Genomic DNA, 18,783 nt, shown 5'->3' with positions numbered 1-18,783 from the left:
CAAACCCCCTTTGATCTGCTGAGTCTAGAGTGAGGTCTGGTGTAGACTTCGCGGACTGAGTCAGACTTCAGACCGGCCAGATTCATCGAGCGTGTCATTCAGACGTAGAGGGAGGTAACTGATGCAATTGCCTGACTCTCGGCCTGCAGCCTGCAGCACAACCAGCCTAGAGCACAACTGTGTATACTAGGACAGACAGCACAGACCTTACAGACATCACTCGAATTTACTGGGGCGCCACTGATCTAGGGTAAGAGCTTGAACTGATGAGAATGTTTGGAAAGAAGTAGGATGGAGTGCTGGAAGAGTTGCTGCGGCAGAACGTGGTGCAGAGATCCGGAGCAGAATCATACTACTAGCTGCTATGACTGGCCCGGCAGTGACATCGTAAGAGTTAAACCAACTCGATGGCACTTGGTTGGTATCGGTGATGTCGGGCTGCATTCCTTAAATGGCATTCAGCCAGTGAATGTAGGAAGCCAGTCAACGGAGAGACCACCGCAGCATTAGACAGCATGCAAATGTAGGAGGAGTACCTCTCCCTCGCGCAATCCACGTCATTAACCGCCCAAATCGGATCAGCCAGATCTTAGTCCGAAATGCGCTCCTGTGCGCGTCCAGCTTCGACACACCGACGCACCCCTGGCATTCCGACTTGAGCCTGCTTCACATTCGTTAGCATCTGGGATGTTCGACATGGTATATAAGCTCACCCATCGATGGGACATCTTGTTCGCCCCCCCCGCCGGCCTGTACCACTTCCATCGACTTCTTCGTAATTGTTCACTGTTGTTCCTGTCTCTCTCATCTCCTCGAAGTGCGCCAGGGCTACTTACGCTCTGTGCAAAGCTCCTTTTCCTGGTTTACTTTCAGAGATGGCGCGTCGTGATATAGCCGTGTACACGAACTCCTTCCAAATTACACAGGCGCCGTCGGCCGTGTATTTTCAATTCGACAGTGGGTAACTCGGCTCCTGAATATTGGCACGAATGTTCCTCCGATGCTGATGCTTTATCAGTCGGTATAGTCCACCCTCTGTGTCTGTGAATGTCATCCTCCTCAACAATCATGCACAGACATTCAGCCTCCTTGTTTGACTAAACGTCAGAACTATGAAATCATAGAACGTCTCCAGACAGACAACGCTACGACATTCAGTCCCCGGCCGGTCTTCGACGGGCGCAAGAACATGTATTGCACCCGTGATATACCGTCTGTGCCGGTAATTTCGACTGACCGCGTTCTTGTTGCCGATTTTGAGACCTATCCACTTGACAGTATCAAGTGTTCATGAGTCGTAGGAGCGAGAATCCGACTCACACGGTCACTATTAGGAGAGTCTCCACCATCAATTCAGAGTAAGTCATCATCTCTGGCCTCTCGATATGTGTGTTTCTCAAAGAGATTCACATCTTTTCAGCGCGGTCAGATCGCTTACGCGCAGGCGGAGCTCGAATGACCCAAGTGCAATGGACATGAATGCCAAGTCGCTCGGCCTCTTGCAGCTCATTGTCCGACAGGCTCCCAACATGCGACATGGTTTCCCGGCCGATGCACGGTCGTTCTACGTTGACAGTAAGGCCAAAGACCTGAGGATCGGGTTGTCGGCATGGCGAGGCTTTTTCCAGTGATGTGACATTCCGTAGTCTAGATTCGTCGCACACTAATTCCAGATGATATAGGAGCGTGCGGCCCACACTGGGCGGGCTGATCATCAATATCGACGTCTCGCACGCCCTCGTGTATGCAAAGGCGTTATGTCCACATACTATCGGTGCTGAATAGTCCCTATGCAGGTACACAGGTGGTCCACTCGTCACGACGATGATGCAATATCTCAATCTGAGAGACTCGCGAGGACTGCAAACCCTCTCACCCTCTGACTTTCGAAAACTGCGGACGTTCCTCAAAGGCGTTGTCGTCTCTATCACCGTCTCGCCCAAGATGCGTGCCCGTCCCATCTCCGATCTCGTGCTCGCAGCTGGGCAACAGGTGTTTGATAAGGATAACGAAAGCTGGACCGTTCAGGTACGACATACCATCGGTAATAGGACGGTAGATGTTGACTCATTTATGTAGCGCCATTTCGAGACCAAGTATGGGAAGCAGGTGCGATACCCCAAGTATGTCGGTGTGAAGGTCGGGAGGACGGCGATTATCCCTGCAGAGTTTTGCATCGTGCGGTCAGGTCAGGTTTTCCGAAAGAAGATTCCCCCCGATGTACAGAGGGGTTTCCTTGAATTTGCGACACAGAAGCCGGACCATCGCTTCGGCGCTATCAAGTCGGCCGTTACTGGAGGTGTACGTGATTGACTTTCACGGACTATACCGCAGCGTTCGTACACTGAAAATACCGCAGATCTTCAACTATGCGGACTCGGATTACATGCGGGAGGCTGGGATGGCCGTCAGCAATGAGCCGATGGAGCTGAGCGGCGAGGTCATCACACCTCCTCCGCTCATGTATGGCGGCAGTCAGGTTAGCGATGGCTGGTGTTACAGAACCATGCACAGAAAGTGAAGCCATTACATACAGCAACTGCAGCCCACAGGTGGCTCTTGGAACATGGTCGGACGCCGATTCTACAAGCCCGGTGTGATGCGGTCCTGGATGGTCGTCAACTATAGCAGCGCCCAAGAGCAGGTCGTCCGACAATTCATTGACAAGATTGAAATGAGTTTGCAGAGGCTTGGTGAGCCAGTCAATGCAGCGAAGGTAGGACTATGACGTTAACCTTCAATGCTCGATGAATATACAGGCCTGCGTACGTCTCGCGATCCTGCTCTTGGTCTACTGGTACTCAGGATCTTTTGGCGACAGGAATCCCAGCCAGGCCGCTAATATATGGGGGCCAGCCCTCAGATCCAAAGAAAGTGAGAACCCGATCGGCATAGCTCGCCACGGCTCCGTGCTCAACGATATATAATTTTAGGTCCTCGAGGATCGTGGGTCCCAAGTTAGGCCGGAGCTTGTCATTTGCGTTTTGCCCCACGATGCAGCCGAAATCCGCCAAGCCATCAAAAATTGGGGTGATTGCAAGCGGAGCATATCAACGCAATGCGTGGTATGTGTCAATTTTCAAGAATGAAGGTCGTTGCACTAAATATTGTTACAGCGAGGTGGTAAATGGGAGCGCGCCAATGACCAGTATTGTCACAACGTTGCGTTGAAGTAAGCACTTTCTTGCCATGGTTAGTGGGATCGTGATAATCACTTGTCTTGCTAGGATCAACGCTCGCCTCGGTGGGGTCAACTCGGTAATCGACGACCCGGGGTTCAGTAAGTTCCTCGGAGAAGCGATGATAGTTGGTGAGTAGTTCCTTAGCCTCAACTGGTATAACCTCCGTCACACACTGTGTGTTCAGGCGCAGATGTGGGGCATCCGGGACCGGGTGTCACCAACCGGCCATCAATCACCGGGCTGGTTGCGTCTTTGGACCCCCAAGCTAGCGTCATGACCTGTTGCTCTTTCGTACAGCAGCCTCGTCAGGAGATGATTGAGGACTTGGAAGAAATGATTTTCGTACGTATCCCTTGAGCAAAACGAGCTTCGTGAAGCTCATTACTTCGTTCTTCAGCGTTTTCTCGGTGATTGGCGTAGCTACCGCCGGGAGAAGCTAGGTCCGCAGTGGGACAGACCCCCTAAGACAGTAGTGTTCTTCAGGGATGGAGTTAGCGAGGGCGAGTTTGACAGAGTCGCTCAGTATGAGGTTCCCAAGATCAAGAGTAAGCTCTTGACTTCGTACGGCAGAGGACCGTCTAGACCTTAGCACGTAGGCGCATTTGCGAAAGCACAAATACCTCCTAATCTCTGGTCCAAGATTATTTTCATAGTTGTAGCAAAGAGGTAAGCTGTCTTGTGTACCACTGGCTGCGTGTTGGATTTACTCACACTTCTTCCTAAGGCATCATGTCCGCTTTTTTGCGAAGCGGTGCGTCCTGCCATTCGATGATTATGCTTCGTTCAAAATCCATGTACTCACTGATGTACAGCCCAGACGACCGGGATCGCTCTGGAAATTGTCCTGCCGGACTTCTCGTCGCTGATAGCATCATCAACCCGAATTACGAGAACTTCTACCTCCAATCGCACGCAGGACTGTTGGGGAGTATGTAGTCATAAGGCGATACACATTCACTGCATCGTTGACATTCGGTTATACACACAGCTAGTCGACCCACTCACTACATTGTCTTGGCAAACGAGGCGAGTTTGGGTATCAAGAAGTACGTGCACTGCCTGCCTGCGAGGTTGTCTGCCGACAATATCCCTATCGCTGACAACGCACACAGCATTCAGCAGCTCACCTTCAAGTTATGCCACATGTATGTCAGCGCAACGCGATCAGTTTCTATCCCCGCGCCTGTCTACTGTAAGTGCAGGATCCATATCTCACAGGCGTGACGAGACTAACTCTACGGCTTTTGTCTAGATGCTGATGTACGTGATCAGCCTTCTCCCCATGTTCTGGTCCGATACTGACCTAACTGCGTAGCGCATGTGCACGAGACTTCCGTTCTTCTGCGCGGATGGGGCTTCGTTGAGCGACACCGCGTCCGAGCGCACTAGCAGCACCGCTCCGAACGCATTCGACCTCGAGCAGTGGAAGCGCACTGCGGGCTTCCAGACCCCAGTGGGGCTCAGGCATCGGATGCCCTTCGCCTGACTCGTCCGCCACCTCTCCCCACCGCGTTCCAGGTCGTCGCGCATGCCCGGTGGTTGTGAGCTGAGTTCCCCCCTGGTACCACCTAGCCGCAATCGAGTATTCGGTCTTGTGTATGTGATTGATATCGATCGTTGACGTTGATGTGATTCCCTCGTCATGCCTGTTGTTCCGACACAATCATGACTCGGGACGCTACTGTACGATATCTCCTACCGTGTGACTGTCATATTCATGAGTCTTCTCCCTTGCGAAATTGAAAGTCGTGCAGTGTCTAGTATCAGCCTCCTAGGAGCAGGATATCTCGTGAGTAATGCAGGGCAGAAGGTGTGTGACACCATAACGAATGGAAAGATAGCATGCATGCATACATGTACAACAACGTCCGGTATAGAGTACAAGATATGGCACCTAGACAAGGAGCGAATAACTTACAGCTTCAGATCTCTGGGGTATGTAAACCAAGAACGAGTGGGAGGTCGCGCAACGCAAGAGCAGCGACTAGACTGGGCGAAGAGCAACTAAAATGAACGAACACCGCGCCATGCCTCCATCCCCTTTCGAACTTCGAATGTCCCTCCTTCCCTAATACGCCTCAAAGCCGCCCTCCTCGTGCCCAACACCATACTGGTCGCGCATCGCCGCGGACGCGTGCACCTTTTCGAGAATAGGGTCCGAGTAGCTCCCGGGCGTGAAAGCAGGCGGCCGCTCGTCGTCCTCGATCGAGCTCTGTCGCGCGAGCGGTATGTGCTTTGTTGGGGTGTCGGGGTCGAAGGACACGAACGCTAGTTCTGGGCCCCCCGCGCCCCCACGGGCCATGTGCATGAACTCGGCGGAAGGCGGTATGCGCGCTTTGCGCCGCTGACGGCGGAAGAAGAACGCTAGGGCGCCGAGGAGCGCGATTATTAGGAGGCCGCCGGTGACCCCGCCTGCGATCGCGCCCGCGTTGGGAGAGGACTTGGATGCGGATAGGCGTGTGCTCGTTGTGGCATTGCTTGGCAGTCCGGAGTGTGGCGAACCGCCATGCGCGACGGCTGAGGGCGAGGGTCCTAGAGCATTTAAAGACGAGTCCGTCTCTGCGGGTGGGCCTGTTGTAGGACTGTCTTCGGACGGCGTAGAGACGATCGATGCGGGAATTGAAGGGGCTAGAGAGAAAAGAGCTCGTTCAATCTTCCACCGACCAATGACTCAGCGACGTACCACCCTGCGAGTCACCGGCACTGGCCCCACCTGTCCCTCCTGGACTAGCAGCTGTCGAAGTGGTGTCGTTAGAGCTTGTAGCGACTTGAGTCACTGAGGTTGGACTGTTCGCCGATGTGCCTGGCGGGGTGGATGATAGAGTATGCGAAGTGGAGGTAGCAGTGATGCTCGATGAAGAGACCGGGTTGTTGGTTGATGAGGTGTAGAGACTTGTATAACGCATAGACATAACGGAGATATACGAAGAAGCACAGGCAGCGTTCTTTTCCTCGCAAGGAGATTTAGGTGATCCGACAACGGGCAGGACTTGGCTGACCCAGCATGACACAGATATGTTGTGGGCGTCATAGGTACCGCAGAGCTCCTCAGCTTGACTAAGGAACTGTTGCCAAGGCTGGTGGGGGTCCAGCACACTAGTAGTCAAACGTCCTGAGCTTCGACGAGCCAGCTGTCATATAGCGTCATAGTTAAAAGGCGAGGAGATAGGCCGAGCATAGGAGAATCCGGAGACGCACTGGTGTTCTCCTTGACGGAGGAGCGGTCAGGGCCTGATCAGGAGAGACCATGAGGCTGCTAGTGGAGAGGGAGGAGGGCAAGATGGATGTCCGCCTGGGATAGGAATGAGGACAACCACTAAGGGGGTGAGGCGGTGAGGGAATGACTATGCATCTCGCAGGGGTCGCAGCGGGACGGGCGCGCAACAGCTTCGCAGTCACCGAAGCCTGATGGAGTTAACCATCAGATCCTGTCTATCGATACTTAGGTCCAACATCTGGCGGTCAGTCGCGGGAAGCGAGTACATGGATATAGTCAGCGAGCAGGATCATGACGACGGCGAGCCTAGTACGACAAGCAGAGTCACGTACAGAGCGTATTGACAGAGAGCATCAACGTTCGCAAGCTGCGGGCGCTCGCATCGAACTCGGTGTCGATCGCGAAATGGCGGTCCGCGATGCCGTCTCTGTTTCCGGGATGTGCATCGAGTGGGAGTGGGTAAGTATTACTGTAATGTACAGAGAGTGTGCTCAGTTGCTGACCGATGCTCTCAGCCCGTCTCATCCACCAAGCACTGGCCCCTTGTCTCAGCTCTCCCTCCGCCCTCCGAGCTCGAACAGCCCCTTTCTCGTCCACCGCCGCCGCAAGCATGAAGGTCGTCCCCGTGCCCGTCCGCGACGACAACTACGCGTACCTCCTCATCGACGATGCGTCCAATCAAGCGGCTGCAGTAGACCCCTACGACGTCCCCAAAGTCCAGCAAGCCGCCGAGAAGGCTGGTGTCCAGATCATCGCCGCCATTACCACACACCACCACTTCGATCACAGCGGTGGGAACAAGGTCTGTACCGCCTCCTGCCCCTCTTCTCGCCGCGAGTGACCTAACAGGGCGTTGTGCGGTCAGGACTTCGTACGTGCATCGCGACGTCCCGGTTGGATATAGCACCCGTCTTGACCACTGCGCCCCGACAGGCTGCAGCCTACCCAGATGCTCCGATCTACGGCGGCAGCGACAAGATCCCGGCGCTGTCCAAGCTCGTCAAGGACAAGGATGAATTCAAAGTGGCCAGCATCAACGTCCGGTGCGTCCACCGCACCCGCCCTTGTCTCATACTTCATCGGTGATTGACCGCCCGCATGCCCTAACATCCCCATCCACAACCCAGGTGCCTCGCGACGCCCTGCCACACGCAGGACTCCATCTGCTACCACGTCACCGACGCCGCGGGCACCCACCCCGGCGGCGTATTCACGGGCGACACGCTCTTCGTCGCCGGCTGCGGCCGCTTCTTCGAGGGCACCGGCGCCGAGATGCACGCCGCGCTCGCGAAGCTCGGCGCGCTCCCCGCCGCGACCGTCGTTTACGACGGGCACGAGTACACCAGGGGCAACCTCGCGTTCGCGAAGAGCGTCGACCCGGAGAACCCCGCCCTGCGCCGGCTCGACACGCTCATCCAGAGCGGTGTCGTGCCCAGCGAGCGGACGACGATCGGGGACGAGAGGGACTGGAACCCGTTCATGCGGCTCGACACGCCGGCCATCCAGTGCGTGTGGTCCCCCTTCGACTAGAGATACTCCGGTGGATCCACGGCCGCTGGATTCTGGGATGTCCTTCGGCTGGAGAATGTGTGCTAATTTGATTGTGGCCGCACAGGCAAGCCACGGGGGGCGGTGAGGCCGCCCACGTCATGGACGCGCTCAGGACGCTCAAGAATAACTTCAAGGGGTGAGCGCGGTACGTGGTCCTCTGCGGCTCAGCAGCCCTTCTGTGCTTCCATCTCACCTGATGAATATATCCAAGACGCAGCCATCTGTGACGGCCGTGGAGGCCGTGGAGAGATGGAAGAGAATGCGTGAGTTGTCTCAGACTAAGCTGAGACGGACTAGGAACGGAAGCAAATGTATCATCAAATTCATCATCGAATTGTACTTATATGCAAGACTTCTTGTTCCGGTGCTGCGTGTGGGGTCAGGCTACCATCTCGATAGACGTCTTGAACGCATGATACCCTCATTTGCTGCAGGTACGTTGCCTTGGGTCCCGGCTGTATCGCAGAAGGCACCCTGTCCTGAGGCAGGTGTACGCACTGCTAGCTGCGGCAGCAATCGTAATTTCCGCCCAGACCATTCATCCACGGTGGCTCATGATCATGCTGTATGTATATCGGTAAGATTAATCTTGGGCGACGGATTTTATAGGCTTGAAGGTGCAGATGCATATTATAGTCTTACAAGTTCTGTGCATTCGTGAGGTATTAGATAGGTACATCCAGGGTAGCCCGCGGACACGACAAGTCAAGAGAAGAAAGGGCATAGCGGAGGTGAACACTTGGTCGGATGCCGTGCTAAGGCCAGGTAGTAGCCCGCACGGGTGAGAGGATTGCGCAAGGGACCACGTCAGAGCCCGAATACCTTCAGGATGGCTGTTCGTGCGTAGGGGATGTAGGAGAGCGTGTACCATGTGTAGGCAAGGTACTCGATGATCACGAAGACTGTAAAGGAGAAGTGTCAGCAATGGGGAGAAGCTAGTGATCAAACTAGAGCTTGGCGCTTACTGATGCAGAGGATCTGAGAAGAGCAGCGTGAGCTTCGATGTCAGATGTGAGCATGACGTGGAGGACTTACGTCGCTGCGGATGACAAACGCGCCAACGAAGATGAGGCCTATGGAGGCGAGGAAGATGATGGTCGCGACTACTCGTACTGGCTTGAACATCTAGGTGATATAGGATTGTGGCACGTGAGCCTCCGTTCATGCCTTGTGACATCAAATGGGTAGTATTCCATACCATTTTGACTTGCTTGAAGAACTAGACATTTCGATATTGATATGAGTAGATATACACGTGCAGGGTGTTGTAGTCGACGCACCCCAATGAGGAAGCCGGTTCCAATCAAAGCAATAATTGTACCAAGCGCATACAGGACTGCCGTGAAAGCGTTGATGAATTTCCGACGAGTCAAGAAAGCGGTACGTACGGGCGAAGCTCGTGAGCGAGCCCAGGAACAGGAAGATGCTCCCGAGCAAACTCAGGACGAAGCCGATAGCAAGGCTGTCCAATTTAATCCATGAGCGGCGTATTAGCTCGAGCAATACATTTGGTCTTCCCCATGTTATATCTGGTGTATGATGTGAAGGACGCACCATCCAATAAACCCATACAACCGCTGCGTCCTCGTCAGCCCGAGGAAGCTGAATGCCGAGTCGCCCTCGAAGAACTGCGTATCAGGAATGACGCCGCCCGCGGCTTCTAGGTTGAACCAGCCCTTGGAGTTAGCTGTCGCCATTTTGTCTGATCGTGAAGGATGTCGTCGGGAACTACGGGCGCGAAGGTCAAGGGGGTAGTGGGCAGAACGAGGACGGCGGACGGGGTGAAGGAGGTGGGTGGCCGCGACGCTGTCGGCGGTGTTGCTGCTCGAGACGGTGCGGGCGCTCTGGCGACTGTGCATCGGCAGCGCACGTGGCGGAGACGCACATTTCGGGATCGAGACGCGTCGCAAGGCGCGTCGTGCGCCGTGTCGTTGTCCCCCTTCCGCACTTCGTTTTCTGTGATCTACTTACTGTACAGCGTGGTCTGTTGTCGCATCGCCGACCTTCGCAAACTCGGGCTTCCAAATATTGACATTACGGCTTGATCGCTCATCCTCGCAGCATGCAAAAGTCCTACCGTGATCATTTCTGACAGAGACACGCTTCTGCGCCGCACCAAGCTTCCTGACTTACCTCCGTGCTGATGCAAGCACGCTTCTCCACTTGAGATTCGTGGCGTCTGCCGCCTCAAATATGGTCGTTGCCCCCTCTGCCGTACGTGAGCTGGGAGGACCAGGATCGGGTCAAGTGTTTTCCAGGGCACACATGACTTTCTATATCTGGGGATCCGGCGTACAGGGTGAGTGCACTCGGTCAGACGGCGTCGTTCTCGCGGTTTGCTGCCCCGCATCCGAGCGAGGCCTGTGCGCTCGGCCTGGTATCGGAGGCCAGGGCACGTTAAATACGGGCGGTGATCGGTAGGTCGATAAAGACGGTCCTCGGATCGACGCTCTGTCTTCAGCTCCTACGCCTGCTCGCTGCTTAAACATCTAGGACGACCCTCCCGTGAAGCTAATCCAGCACTCGAGGAACCATGGCAGGACATGATGACGGCAAGGCTGTAGCGAATGGCATCCCGCCTCCTCCGTTCCAGCTCCCGGTAAGTAACATGCAAGACCTACAGCTTCCCGACTGAGATGTAACTGAATCGCTCGTCACATCTGTGCAGACTCCAGATAGCCCAGATGTGATTACGGCCAACATGTTCAAGCTCACGGAGCTGACTCCGGACGAGTGCGTATGCTGGACAGCCTGTGGGAAGCGCATATATCCTGACTCAAGCCTCCTAGTCGCAAGCGATTCCTATTGAGGAACCTCGTCGCCCATCTACATTCATTCGTACGGGAGACAAGGTGGGTTGCGCCATAATGAGCAGGCAAAAACACAAGAACAGTCTATGCATGCTGCCTGCCGGCCGCCTTGTATCTGGGAAGCAGTGGCACTCAGCCACACAACGTGATGGTTGCATCCCTTGTGGCTGAAGGGTGGTCAATTGGTCTAACGCACCACGGAAATTATGCCGTCACTGGCGGTGGGTGCGGTCAGTATAGATCTAATGTACCCGCCACGCGGCGGTCCGCGGGGCTAAAGATATCGTATCCTTGGGGGTGGCCGTGTTGGGAAGCACATCTCTTGCTTGAAAAACAGCACGTGTCAGTCTTTATCACTGTGCGTTCGCCTCATAGCATGCATCCCGTCAGCCCTGTAAGATTCTTGTCAAGGCCTGGATGCCGGCTTCCGCGGAGTGGCCGCTGGGCCGTATAGTGTCTTGTAGCACTACCCTTGTTGCGTCCAAGGCAGATGGCTTGCCAGTGCTAACTGCATCTACCCAGTTTGACGACAGCGGAGTGGGACCAGACCATCAAGTTCCTGACCCGCGTCGGACAGACGTGTACGCCTATCCGCCAGGAGTTTATCCTCCTGTCCGATGTCCTGGGAGTATCTGCACTAGTGGACGCCATAAACAACCCTCCGGAGAACGGCGCGACGGAGAGCAGCGTCCTCGGACCGTTTTTCACCGAAGATGCTCCCGATGGTAAGCGATTGAGTTCAAGACTCCTGCTGCGTGAGTATTATCAGGACTTACGGACCGCGATTTCAGTGGCAAACGGCGATTCCATCGCGTCGGAGGGCAAAGGGGAGTACATGTATGTCGAAGGACGAGTTCTCAGCGTAGACGGGACGCCCATTCCGAACGCTACTGTCGAGACATGGGAGACGGATGCGAACGGTCAGTCGGCCGCTGCGCCTAATCCTTTCCTTATCCATTCACGACTACGGTCCGCAGGCTTCTACGACACTCAGTATACCACCCGAGATCGGCCGGACTGCAGAGGACGTCTGCATTCGGACCAGGATGGCCACTTCGGATACCGCGCTGTGGTGCCCGTCGCCTATCCGATCCCAGGAGATGTAGGTCAACCCACGATGCTATGCTCATGGTCCGGGGGTCGTTGACGTCACTTGCAGGGACCTGTCGGCGAGTTGCTTCTGGGAATTGGTAGACACAACATGCGCCCGAATCACCTGCACCTCATGATCGAGGCGCCTGGCTATCGCAAGCTGACTACGGCGTTCTACCCAGAAGGCGACCTGTACTTGGAGAGCGATGCGGTATTTGGGGTCAAGAAATCGCTCGTCGTGGTGAGCAATAACGTGGTGGTGTTCAGGCATCAGATCGGCTGATGTCACGGAATGTAGAAACTGCAAACGATCAAGGACGAGGCCGAGGCGCGAAAGCGAGGCTTCCCGAAGGGCGACACCTTCAAGCTGCTGCAGCGCGACATCATCCTGGTTCCGGAGGACCTGGCGGCGAAAGCGTTCAAGGAGAAGGCTGAAGCTGCGGCGAAGAATGCGGCTGTTTCTCTGTGAGGTCGGCGACTGTGGATGTCATGGACAATGTACTAGTAGAACCCCAGATTGAAGACGGGTTGTTTGTGCTTCGTGTTTGCCTGCCCGCGTGCACGTTATTGTCCGGTGTGGTACCCGTGTCATCGGTGGGATCACGACGCAGCAAGCAGGAGTGATAGCACGGACCATGGTCCCACAAAGAGGCCAGTCCGGACGGTCGCGCGGGGATTGGGTGGTGTGGGCGGTGAGCGGAGTTAGCCGGGAACGCGTGTTTACCTCGTTGTCTGTGGTATACACCCGCCTTCATCGCGCTCGTCCTTCGCGTTCTCCCCTATCTCCCCCCCTCTTCACACATCCTCCGGGCCATTTCCTGCTCGTTGCTCTCTGCGATCGCCCCAATGGATCCCGTAACCAACAGAGATAACGTCTTTTCGCGTGGCCCCGCAACCCCGCCCCCGCCCTCCTCCCAGTTCCACATGGTCCCCCACGTCCCTGGCCCGTCCAGCGAGCCCCATGTGTCGCCCGCGCCCTCCCATCGCGAGATCTCACCGCCGAACGCCGTCCCATCTCATCTCGACTCACTCCTCCACAACTTGAATGCCCCTTCTACTTCTCACATTAGCCCGCAGCCGAGCATTGCGAGCGCAAGTATCTATCAGGGCCCCCAGGAGCAGCCAGGCTCGGGGCCCGCGACCCCAGCGTCCGGGAACGCTGCGTCTATCTCTTCCAACGTGTCTGGCCCCAGCAGCCAGGCGACCGAGCGGCAGAACGCTCTCTTGTCTCTTCTTGGAGCCGTCTCTTCCCCCTCCTCCAACCCTCAACCCATTCAACCCATTGGCCCGGTCCAGCCGCAGCAAGTACCCACACCACCGGGTTCCGCGCCGAGGCCAGGCATGTCGAGCAGCGAGTCTCAAGGAAAATTGTTGCTGGAGCAGTTGATGTCTGGGTGAGTGCTTAGCTTCATTACGTTCGCGCTCCGTCTTGGGAGGTCATACTTCCGTCTTGGGCACCGACATGCACCCTGGGCTTGGGCGATGGCCTTGGAGGAAAGGTTCCTGTCTCCGAGGCTTGCGCGATGCGAAATCATGATGCATGAATGCACGCTAGACGATCTTCCATCGTCTGCTTTGCTGGGTCCCACTCCTACCGCTGCTAGCTTTAGCACAGATGGTACTCAAATCCTGAGCGATTCGTCGGTTGGGTCCGGTGCTCGCTCGGCGTGCATATACTCTGCCGATTTGTCTTCCGCATCGCGCGTTTGTGCTGCGGTACCTCCTGCGTATGACGATGAAGTGGCACTACATAATCTGAGCTTGTCTAGGTCCTTGCCTCGCAAGCAACTCGAGAGTTGCCACTCCCTTGCTGCTATTTGTCAGTTAACGTCGCAATCTCACTCCTATGTTTGTGTAGTGCACAGAAGTTCTCCCAATCCGAGACGCAGCAGACCCCCATCTCGCTTCCGCCATCGGGACCGTCGCCGCCCTACATGCAGGAGTCCGCCGAGCCATCGCACCATGACGAGTACGCCCTTCCGCCTGAGGCTCCCTATCCGCACGACCGTGAGGGGTCCGTCGGTATACACGCCCCACAAGACAGTCAGCAGCGCGCACCATCGCCCGCTCGCCGTTCCATGTTCGATTTCTATTCTCCGTTCGATGCATTGTCGGGCACAAGCCCTGGCGCGAAGAGGAAGCCTCCACCGCCCCAGCAAGCCGAGGACCTATCCTCTTGGAATACCCCAGCAGTCGACCCCAAGCGCAAGTCGGTCGAAAACCTGATGGACCAACTCACGCGGGGACAAGCGCTCCAGCCCCAGCCGACCCAACACGTTGTCAGTCCTTACGAGTCTTACCAGCCGGAGGAGCCGCAGCACGAGCCTATTCAGCCTCGTTCGCGCCCTCTGCCCCCACAGCCTGTCCAACCTACGGGTTCGCCGCGTGCCTCTCCTCCCAAGCAGGTTAGTCAACCAGCGCGTCAGCAGCAGCAGCGTCGTGCAGCAGACTCGCCCATCGGCCAAGGCGGTTTCTCCCAGGGTCCTTACAGTGGACAGTATGGCCGAGACAAGGAGAGCTCGCCATTGCCACAGCGCGGCAGCTACGAGAACAGACGAGGCGGCGCTCCCAAAGGCAAGAACACCAGTCCCATGTGAGTGTTACACATTGATTGTAAGGCATCCGAAAATGGACTGAGTACCTCTCGACAGTGCGCAATCTCAGGCGATCGTCTTCGACGTCTCGCAGCCTCTTGACGAGATCCAGGCGCCTCAAGATGCCGTGAAGTCGACGGCGATCGCTCTCGTCAAGGTCGACTCTACCTTCCTTCCTGGAACGACCATCGGCGCGACTCAATGGGTCGCATATGCAATGACCAAGGGACGTGTTCGGGTCATCTCGCGGTCGAGCGGTGATAGGACGCTCCTCACGCTACCAAGCCCCTTCCCTCCCAGCACAGCGGTCAGCGACATGTCGGTGCACGGCAACCGTCTTGCTGGCGTCACTTCGGACGGTGGCCTTGTAGTTTGGGAACTCCCTGATGTCATTACGGACGACGTCCCGGGACGCATTATGCTCTGCGTGTACCCTCAGAGTGACGGGGAGCCGCTTCATGCCGTCAAGTGGCACCCTCAGCAGCCCGATCTCGTTGCGGTCGCGTCGGACACGAACATGTACTTATTGAACATCGCCGATGCTGCGCACGTCTTCGGCGGCGACCCGATCCCGCAGAGCGAACTGCACAGAGTAGGCCAGATCTTCTCTGTTCCTTCGGTGAGTCTTCGTTGTCCGTACTCAGCTGGACGTAATACTGATATCGTATTCAGCCGATTCTCGCCTTCGACTTCGACATCCCACGGTCCGCTCTCGCGACTATCTCTGAGGACTCCACGTTGACTATGTGGAACATCCGCGACAAGCTACCGTTCTGGTCCCACAAGGTTCGGGGCGATGACCTCCCCTCGTCCCTCACTTTCGTCGACGGCGGCGTGATCGTCGGTCGCAAGAACGGCACGGTCTTCCAGCTCCTTCCCGTCATGGGCCGCAATGTGCTCTCCACGATCAAGTTCGTCAACGGCGATCAGGAGGACCCGCAGATGTTCGGACACGCAAACTACGACTCGCGCATCCAAACGCTCTGGATCGCCAACAACCGCCGTGAGTCGATGATCGCGTTCAAGCTCAACTACGACGTCGCAGCTCCTTCCCCCGGCGGCGAGGACGTGGGCCGGGGCGCCTTCATCGAGCAGGTCGTCGAGTTCAGCGGGCCCAAGCCGACGATCCACTTCGTCATTTTGACGGCGGACGCCGACCCGCACGGCGACGAGGCGCATGCGGCCTGCGTCGCTGCCAAGGTGCCGCCCGGCGAGCTCGCGCTGGTCGCCTTCTCTGTCCACTCGACAGGCGTCGACCAGGTGCTCATCCGCAAGGAGTGGTTCAACACCGCGTTCGCCGGCGCCCCTGCGCACTTCCCCGCGTACCACGCTGCCCAGCTCCCGCCGGTCGAGGCCAAACCCCAGCGTCAGCCCCAGCACGCTGCTGGTCCTCAGTACGGCCAGCCTCTTGTCCAGCCTCATCCGATCAACGTGCCGCTTCCAAGGACGAAGACGCCGCCCTCCGAGGAGGTTGAGGCTGAGGCGCCCAGAGAGGAGGGTGGTCGCGGTCAGGGCAAGGGCAAGGGTCCCAGGGGCAAGAATGTCGGGTGGAAGGACAGCAACAGGGACTCCGAGAAGGAGAGGGGGGAGAAGAAGGCCGAGGTCGAACTCAACGCCGAGGTTGGTGTGGCGCTCACCAAGGAGATCAAGAAGTCCGAGGAGAGCCTCCACAATCGCCTGGGCCGTCTTATCTCCAAGGAGCTTGACAAGCAGCGTAAGTTTCTCACCGTGTGCTTTTGCGCTCCAGTAGCATGTGCTGATGTCGACTAGACCAACGCCTGGAGGAGGTCCGCCAAAACGAGCAGGCTGCGGATTTCGTCCGTCAGGAGAAGATTCTGAAGCTCATCTCGACCGAGCTGACGAGGAACACTACGCGCGTCGTCGAGATGGCCGTCAAATCTGAGGTCCAGAACTCAGTCCTGCCCTCGTTGGAGAACATCACGAAGCAGGAGGTCAAGGCGGCGCTCAGCAACCAGATCGCGAAGGGCGTGAGCGACGCGATGAAAGTGGTAAGCTCAGCTGTGGTGCGACGTTTGAGCGGTGGCTAATCCCCGTGTCCGCAGGCCCTGCCTAACGAGATTGAGCGAGTGCTCGTCCGGCCAGAGATCGCGAACCAGGTCGCCCGTGCGTTCTCCGCTAACGTGACGCCTGCCATCGAGCGGCAGGTGAAGGAATCTATCTCGAAGAACCTCATCCCCTCCTCCGCCATGCACCAGGAGCTCTCCCGCGAGATCCGTACCGAGATCCTCAACCTCAAGAAAGAGATCCTTACTTGGCAGAATGAAACGCTTCGCGGTCAGGAGGTAGAGTCTCAGTTCGTCCTAGCTGAATTGCGGATACTGATCATCCACGTGCGTTTGTAGTCGACCATCCGTGACCTCGAGCAATCTGTCCGCCTGCTCTCCGATCAGGTCAAGTTCCTCTTGAACCCACCTCCTAATTTCAGCCATCTGCAAAACCGCAGCTCTCCGGGTCCTTCGAGTGCTGGTATAGTTCCGTCGAACCAGCTTCCCCAGCTTCTCCGACAGCAGCCCAATATGGCTCCTATGCCCCAAAGCTCCGGCTACCAGCCACATGCCTCCTTCCAGCAGCCACCTCCCCAACCCCAGCAGCAGCAGCTCATGCACGGGCCTGGTCCGTGGTTCGCCCCCAACATCGTGGCCCCGCAGGCCTCCCACCCTACTGCCCCCCCACCCCTTCCTCAGCAGCAGCAGGCGCTGCCGCGCGCCACTCCCCCTGCTTCTGGACAGCCGGAGGAGTGGGACGACGCTTACCTTGCAGTCCTGGGCACTCAGGACGTCCGACAACTCCGTGAACTGCTAGCCCGGTCGAACCCGGAGGTCGTCATGCCCATGAACGGTCCCAGTCCCCTGTCGCAAGCCGTCATGTTGACGTTGGTGCACAGGGTGAGTTCATTTGTGTCTACGCTTCGGTCTAGGTAACTGACGTCGACGTTGCAACAGCTTTCTAATATCATTGGTGAGACATCGCCGGCCGACGAGTCCTTCAAGGTGTCGATGTGGTGGCTGCAGCGTGCTGCGACTGTGCTCAACACCAACGACCCCCTCATCTCTCCCTACGTCGCTCGTGTCATGCCCAACGTCCAGCAGATGTTGAACACGACTAAGCAGCGGCTCTCCATCCTTCCTGGCCCTCCGATTGAGGCGGCGCGCACGATCAACGACATCCAGGAGATCCTAAACCGCAAGCCGATGTGATCTGGACATCTTGTATGCTCGTCATTTTGCTGTATGTCTTCCCTCTCGGTCAATCCTCTTGGTCTCCTATCGTCCTCCGACGTCGCTTGCTGTGCATGAAAGTACTTTATTATTCCATTACCTACATGCAGGGTTGTACCCTCCTCACATCTTCATTTGCTTTCGTTGCGCATGTCCCGTTGAACGCTCCTCATGCCGCCTATGACCGCTACGATTTTCATGACTATTGCAATGCCTTTCCTGACTCCACACTCGCCGCACCTAGTTATACAAAACCTGTACTGTCGTGTACTCCACTGTATCCGCAGCCATCAAACACCTTTCTACTTCTCTACAAGCTAGGAACGTCGTGTCATCGACTTCCTGCGTGGGATAAAGTAGCGGTTCTAGTCCGTGGCTACTAGGAACGCGTCTCAGCGCAGGTGCGCACCTGACATCTTCCAGCGCACCGCTCTAGTCCATTAGGGGATGGTGGCCTGCCATATCAGCGACGGGCACTAGTATCGTCGTACGTACTTCGATTCACGGAAGCCCGTCAACGTCGTGGGTGCAGACTTTTGTGTAGTAGAAGAGTTGACAGATCTTCGGAGTGGCGCCCCTGAAGCTGCAAGCTACAAGAAGAACTCAATACGACGGACAACGATGTGAGGTTGACCATGAGTTTGCCTAATTCGCCAGACGCGTCCGGTGCAGGTACGGAGGCACCTACAGTCGTCTGTTTTTCCAATTCAACTTCCCGGGCCGTATGACATGCGCATACCATGGAACCCAAATACAAGGCTTCTAGGGCCAACCTGGGGTCAGGAGACAGAGGAGGCTAGGATGCTGAGCCAGAGTGACACAGACATCCCTACATGAGGGCGTAAATGCCGCTATACTAGCTCACATTGCAGCTGCGGCGGTCTTCCTCCAAGGTGGAGGGTGCAGAGCGGTGTTGACCGGTGGTAGCCGCACGATCGTCATAGGCTCGGATAGGACAGCAGATAGATTGTTGCTGCGGCACTTGTGCCGCCCCTGAATATATCTCGTATGCGTCGATGACACCGAGTCAGCACTGATTGCATAGATAAGAGGCTAAGAACGATAGTACCGCGTACAAACCAGGACGGCCAGGAAAAC

At 56.5% G+C, this 18,783-nt stretch overlaps 6 protein-coding genes across 6 annotated transcripts; 4 read left to right on the top strand and 2 right to left on the bottom strand.

Moving 5' to 3' along the window:
- Positions 1-1,189: 1,189 nt before the first annotated feature.
- DICSQDRAFT_143117 (Piwi-domain-containing protein) lies at positions 1,190-4,668 on the top strand (the record flags this gene model as incomplete). The annotated part of the gene is made up of 21 exons (XM_007360935.1): positions 1,190-1,222; positions 1,279-1,358; positions 1,421-1,627; positions 1,683-1,742; positions 1,797-2,028; positions 2,080-2,301; positions 2,360-2,479; positions 2,537-2,693; positions 2,822-2,874; positions 2,934-3,065; positions 3,117-3,172; positions 3,228-3,310; positions 3,367-3,524; positions 3,580-3,727; positions 3,779-3,848; positions 3,907-3,933; positions 3,995-4,110; positions 4,171-4,228; positions 4,295-4,374; positions 4,401-4,402; positions 4,498-4,668. The coding sequence occupies 21 exons, from the start codon at positions 1,190-1,192 to the stop codon at positions 4,666-4,668; spliced, it is 2,265 nt and encodes a 754-aa protein (XP_007360997.1).
- Positions 4,669-5,018: 350 nt separating this feature from the next.
- On the bottom strand, positions 5,019-6,533 carry DICSQDRAFT_131948 (uncharacterized protein). Its single transcript, XM_007360934.1, has 3 exons — positions 6,381-6,533; positions 5,866-6,313; positions 5,019-5,810 (listed from the first exon to the last, which is right to left on the bottom strand). Exons 1-3 carry the CDS (start codon positions 6,429-6,431, stop codon positions 5,251-5,253), a joined length of 1,059 nt encoding a protein of 352 aa, XP_007360996.1. The 5' UTR covers positions 6,432-6,533; the 3' UTR covers positions 5,019-5,250.
- Positions 6,534-7,009: 476 nt separating this feature from the next.
- Positions 7,010-8,090, top strand: DICSQDRAFT_49819 (hydroxyacylglutathione hydrolase; the record flags this gene model as incomplete). The annotated part of the gene is made up of 4 exons (XM_007360933.1): positions 7,010-7,201; positions 7,333-7,442; positions 7,527-7,904; positions 8,015-8,090. The coding sequence occupies 4 exons, from the start codon at positions 7,010-7,012 to the stop codon at positions 8,088-8,090; spliced, it is 756 nt and encodes a 251-aa protein (XP_007360995.1).
- A 468-nt stretch (positions 8,091-8,558) lies between these two features.
- DICSQDRAFT_131945 (SFT2-domain-containing protein) lies at positions 8,559-9,755 on the bottom strand. The gene is made up of 7 exons (XM_007360932.1): positions 9,505-9,755; positions 9,339-9,412; positions 9,231-9,286; positions 9,149-9,169; positions 8,986-9,075; positions 8,916-8,928; positions 8,559-8,852 (listed from the first exon to the last, which is right to left on the bottom strand). Exons 1-7 carry the CDS (start codon positions 9,645-9,647, stop codon positions 8,758-8,760), a joined length of 492 nt encoding a protein of 163 aa, XP_007360994.1. The 5' UTR covers positions 9,648-9,755; the 3' UTR covers positions 8,559-8,757.
- Positions 9,756-9,942: 187 nt separating this feature from the next.
- DICSQDRAFT_77461 (aromatic compound dioxygenase) lies at positions 9,943-12,401 on the top strand. The gene is made up of 8 exons (XM_007360931.1): positions 9,943-10,549; positions 10,619-10,683; positions 10,740-10,802; positions 11,283-11,485; positions 11,552-11,680; positions 11,738-11,862; positions 11,920-12,093; positions 12,151-12,401. The coding sequence occupies exons 1-8, from the start codon at positions 10,484-10,486 to the stop codon at positions 12,319-12,321; spliced, it is 996 nt and encodes a 331-aa protein (XP_007360993.1). The 5' UTR covers positions 9,943-10,483; the 3' UTR covers positions 12,322-12,401.
- Positions 12,402-12,763: 362 nt separating this feature from the next.
- Positions 12,764-17,994, top strand: DICSQDRAFT_151813 (uncharacterized protein). Its single transcript, XM_007360930.1, has 8 exons — positions 12,764-13,246; positions 13,711-14,445; positions 14,504-15,065; positions 15,119-16,160; positions 16,217-16,455; positions 16,510-16,749; positions 16,810-17,352; positions 17,410-17,994. The coding sequence occupies exons 1-8, from the start codon at positions 12,777-12,779 to the stop codon at positions 17,662-17,664; spliced, it is 4,086 nt and encodes a 1,361-aa protein (XP_007360992.1). The 5' UTR covers positions 12,764-12,776; the 3' UTR covers positions 17,665-17,994.
- Positions 17,995-18,783: the final 789 nt, after the last annotated feature.

The sequence above is a fragment of the Dichomitus squalens genome (genome assembly GCF_000275845.1).
Source record: "Dichomitus squalens LYAD-421 SS1 unplaced genomic scaffold DICSQscaffold_2, whole genome shotgun sequence".
In the NCBI taxonomy this organism is placed as follows: Eukaryota; Fungi; Basidiomycota; class Agaricomycetes; order Polyporales; family Polyporaceae; genus Dichomitus; species Dichomitus squalens.
This window is presented reverse-complemented; position numbering and strand designations above follow the sequence as displayed.

What these genes read in the sequence shown, in the direction of transcription:
- DICSQDRAFT_131948 (XM_007360934.1), bottom strand. Translation starts at nt 6,431, where the DNA reads ATGGTCTCTCCTGATCAGGCCCTGACCGCTCCTCCGTCAAGGAGAACA. An exon ending in CTCCGTCAAGGAGAACACCA is followed by an intron (nt 6,314 to 6,380) that starts GTGCGTCTCCGG and finishes GCTATATGACAG; the next exon opens with CTGGCTCGTCGAAGCTCAGG. An exon ending in TGCCGGTGACTCGCAGGGTG is followed by an intron (nt 5,811 to 5,865) that starts GTACGTCGCTGA and finishes TTTTCTCTCTAG; the next exon opens with CCCCTTCAATTCCCGCATCG.
- DICSQDRAFT_77461 (XM_007360931.1), top strand. Translation starts at nt 10,484, where the DNA reads ATGGCAGGACATGATGACGGCAAGGCTGTAGCGAATGGCATCCCGCCT. An exon ending in ATGGGAGACGGATGCGAACG is followed by an intron (nt 11,681 to 11,737) that starts GTCAGTCGGCCG and finishes TACGGTCCGCAG; the next exon opens with GCTTCTACGACACTCAGTAT. An exon ending in TCAAGAAATCGCTCGTCGTG is followed by an intron (nt 12,094 to 12,150) that starts GTGAGCAATAAC and finishes CACGGAATGTAG; the next exon opens with AAACTGCAAACGATCAAGGA.
- DICSQDRAFT_131945 (XM_007360932.1), bottom strand. Translation starts at nt 9,647, where the DNA reads ATGGCGACAGCTAACTCCAAGGGCTGGTTCAACCTAGAAGCCGCGGGC. An exon ending in CTCGCTCACGAGCTTCGCCC is followed by an intron (nt 9,287 to 9,338) that starts GTACGTACCGCT and finishes CTTTCACGGCAG; the next exon opens with TCCTGTATGCGCTTGGTACA. An exon ending in GAACCGGCTTCCTCATTGGG is followed by an intron (nt 9,170 to 9,230) that starts GTGCGTCGACTA and finishes CGAAATGTCTAG; the next exon opens with TTCTTCAAGCAAGTCAAAAT.
- DICSQDRAFT_151813 (XM_007360930.1), top strand. Translation starts at nt 12,777, where the DNA reads ATGGTCCCCCACGTCCCTGGCCCGTCCAGCGAGCCCCATGTGTCGCCC. An exon ending in CTGGAGCAGTTGATGTCTGG is followed by an intron (nt 13,247 to 13,710) that starts GTGAGTGCTTAG and finishes ATGTTTGTGTAG; the next exon opens with TGCACAGAAGTTCTCCCAAT. An exon ending in AAACGCTTCGCGGTCAGGAG is followed by an intron (nt 16,750 to 16,809) that starts GTAGAGTCTCAG and finishes GTGCGTTTGTAG; the next exon opens with TCGACCATCCGTGACCTCGA.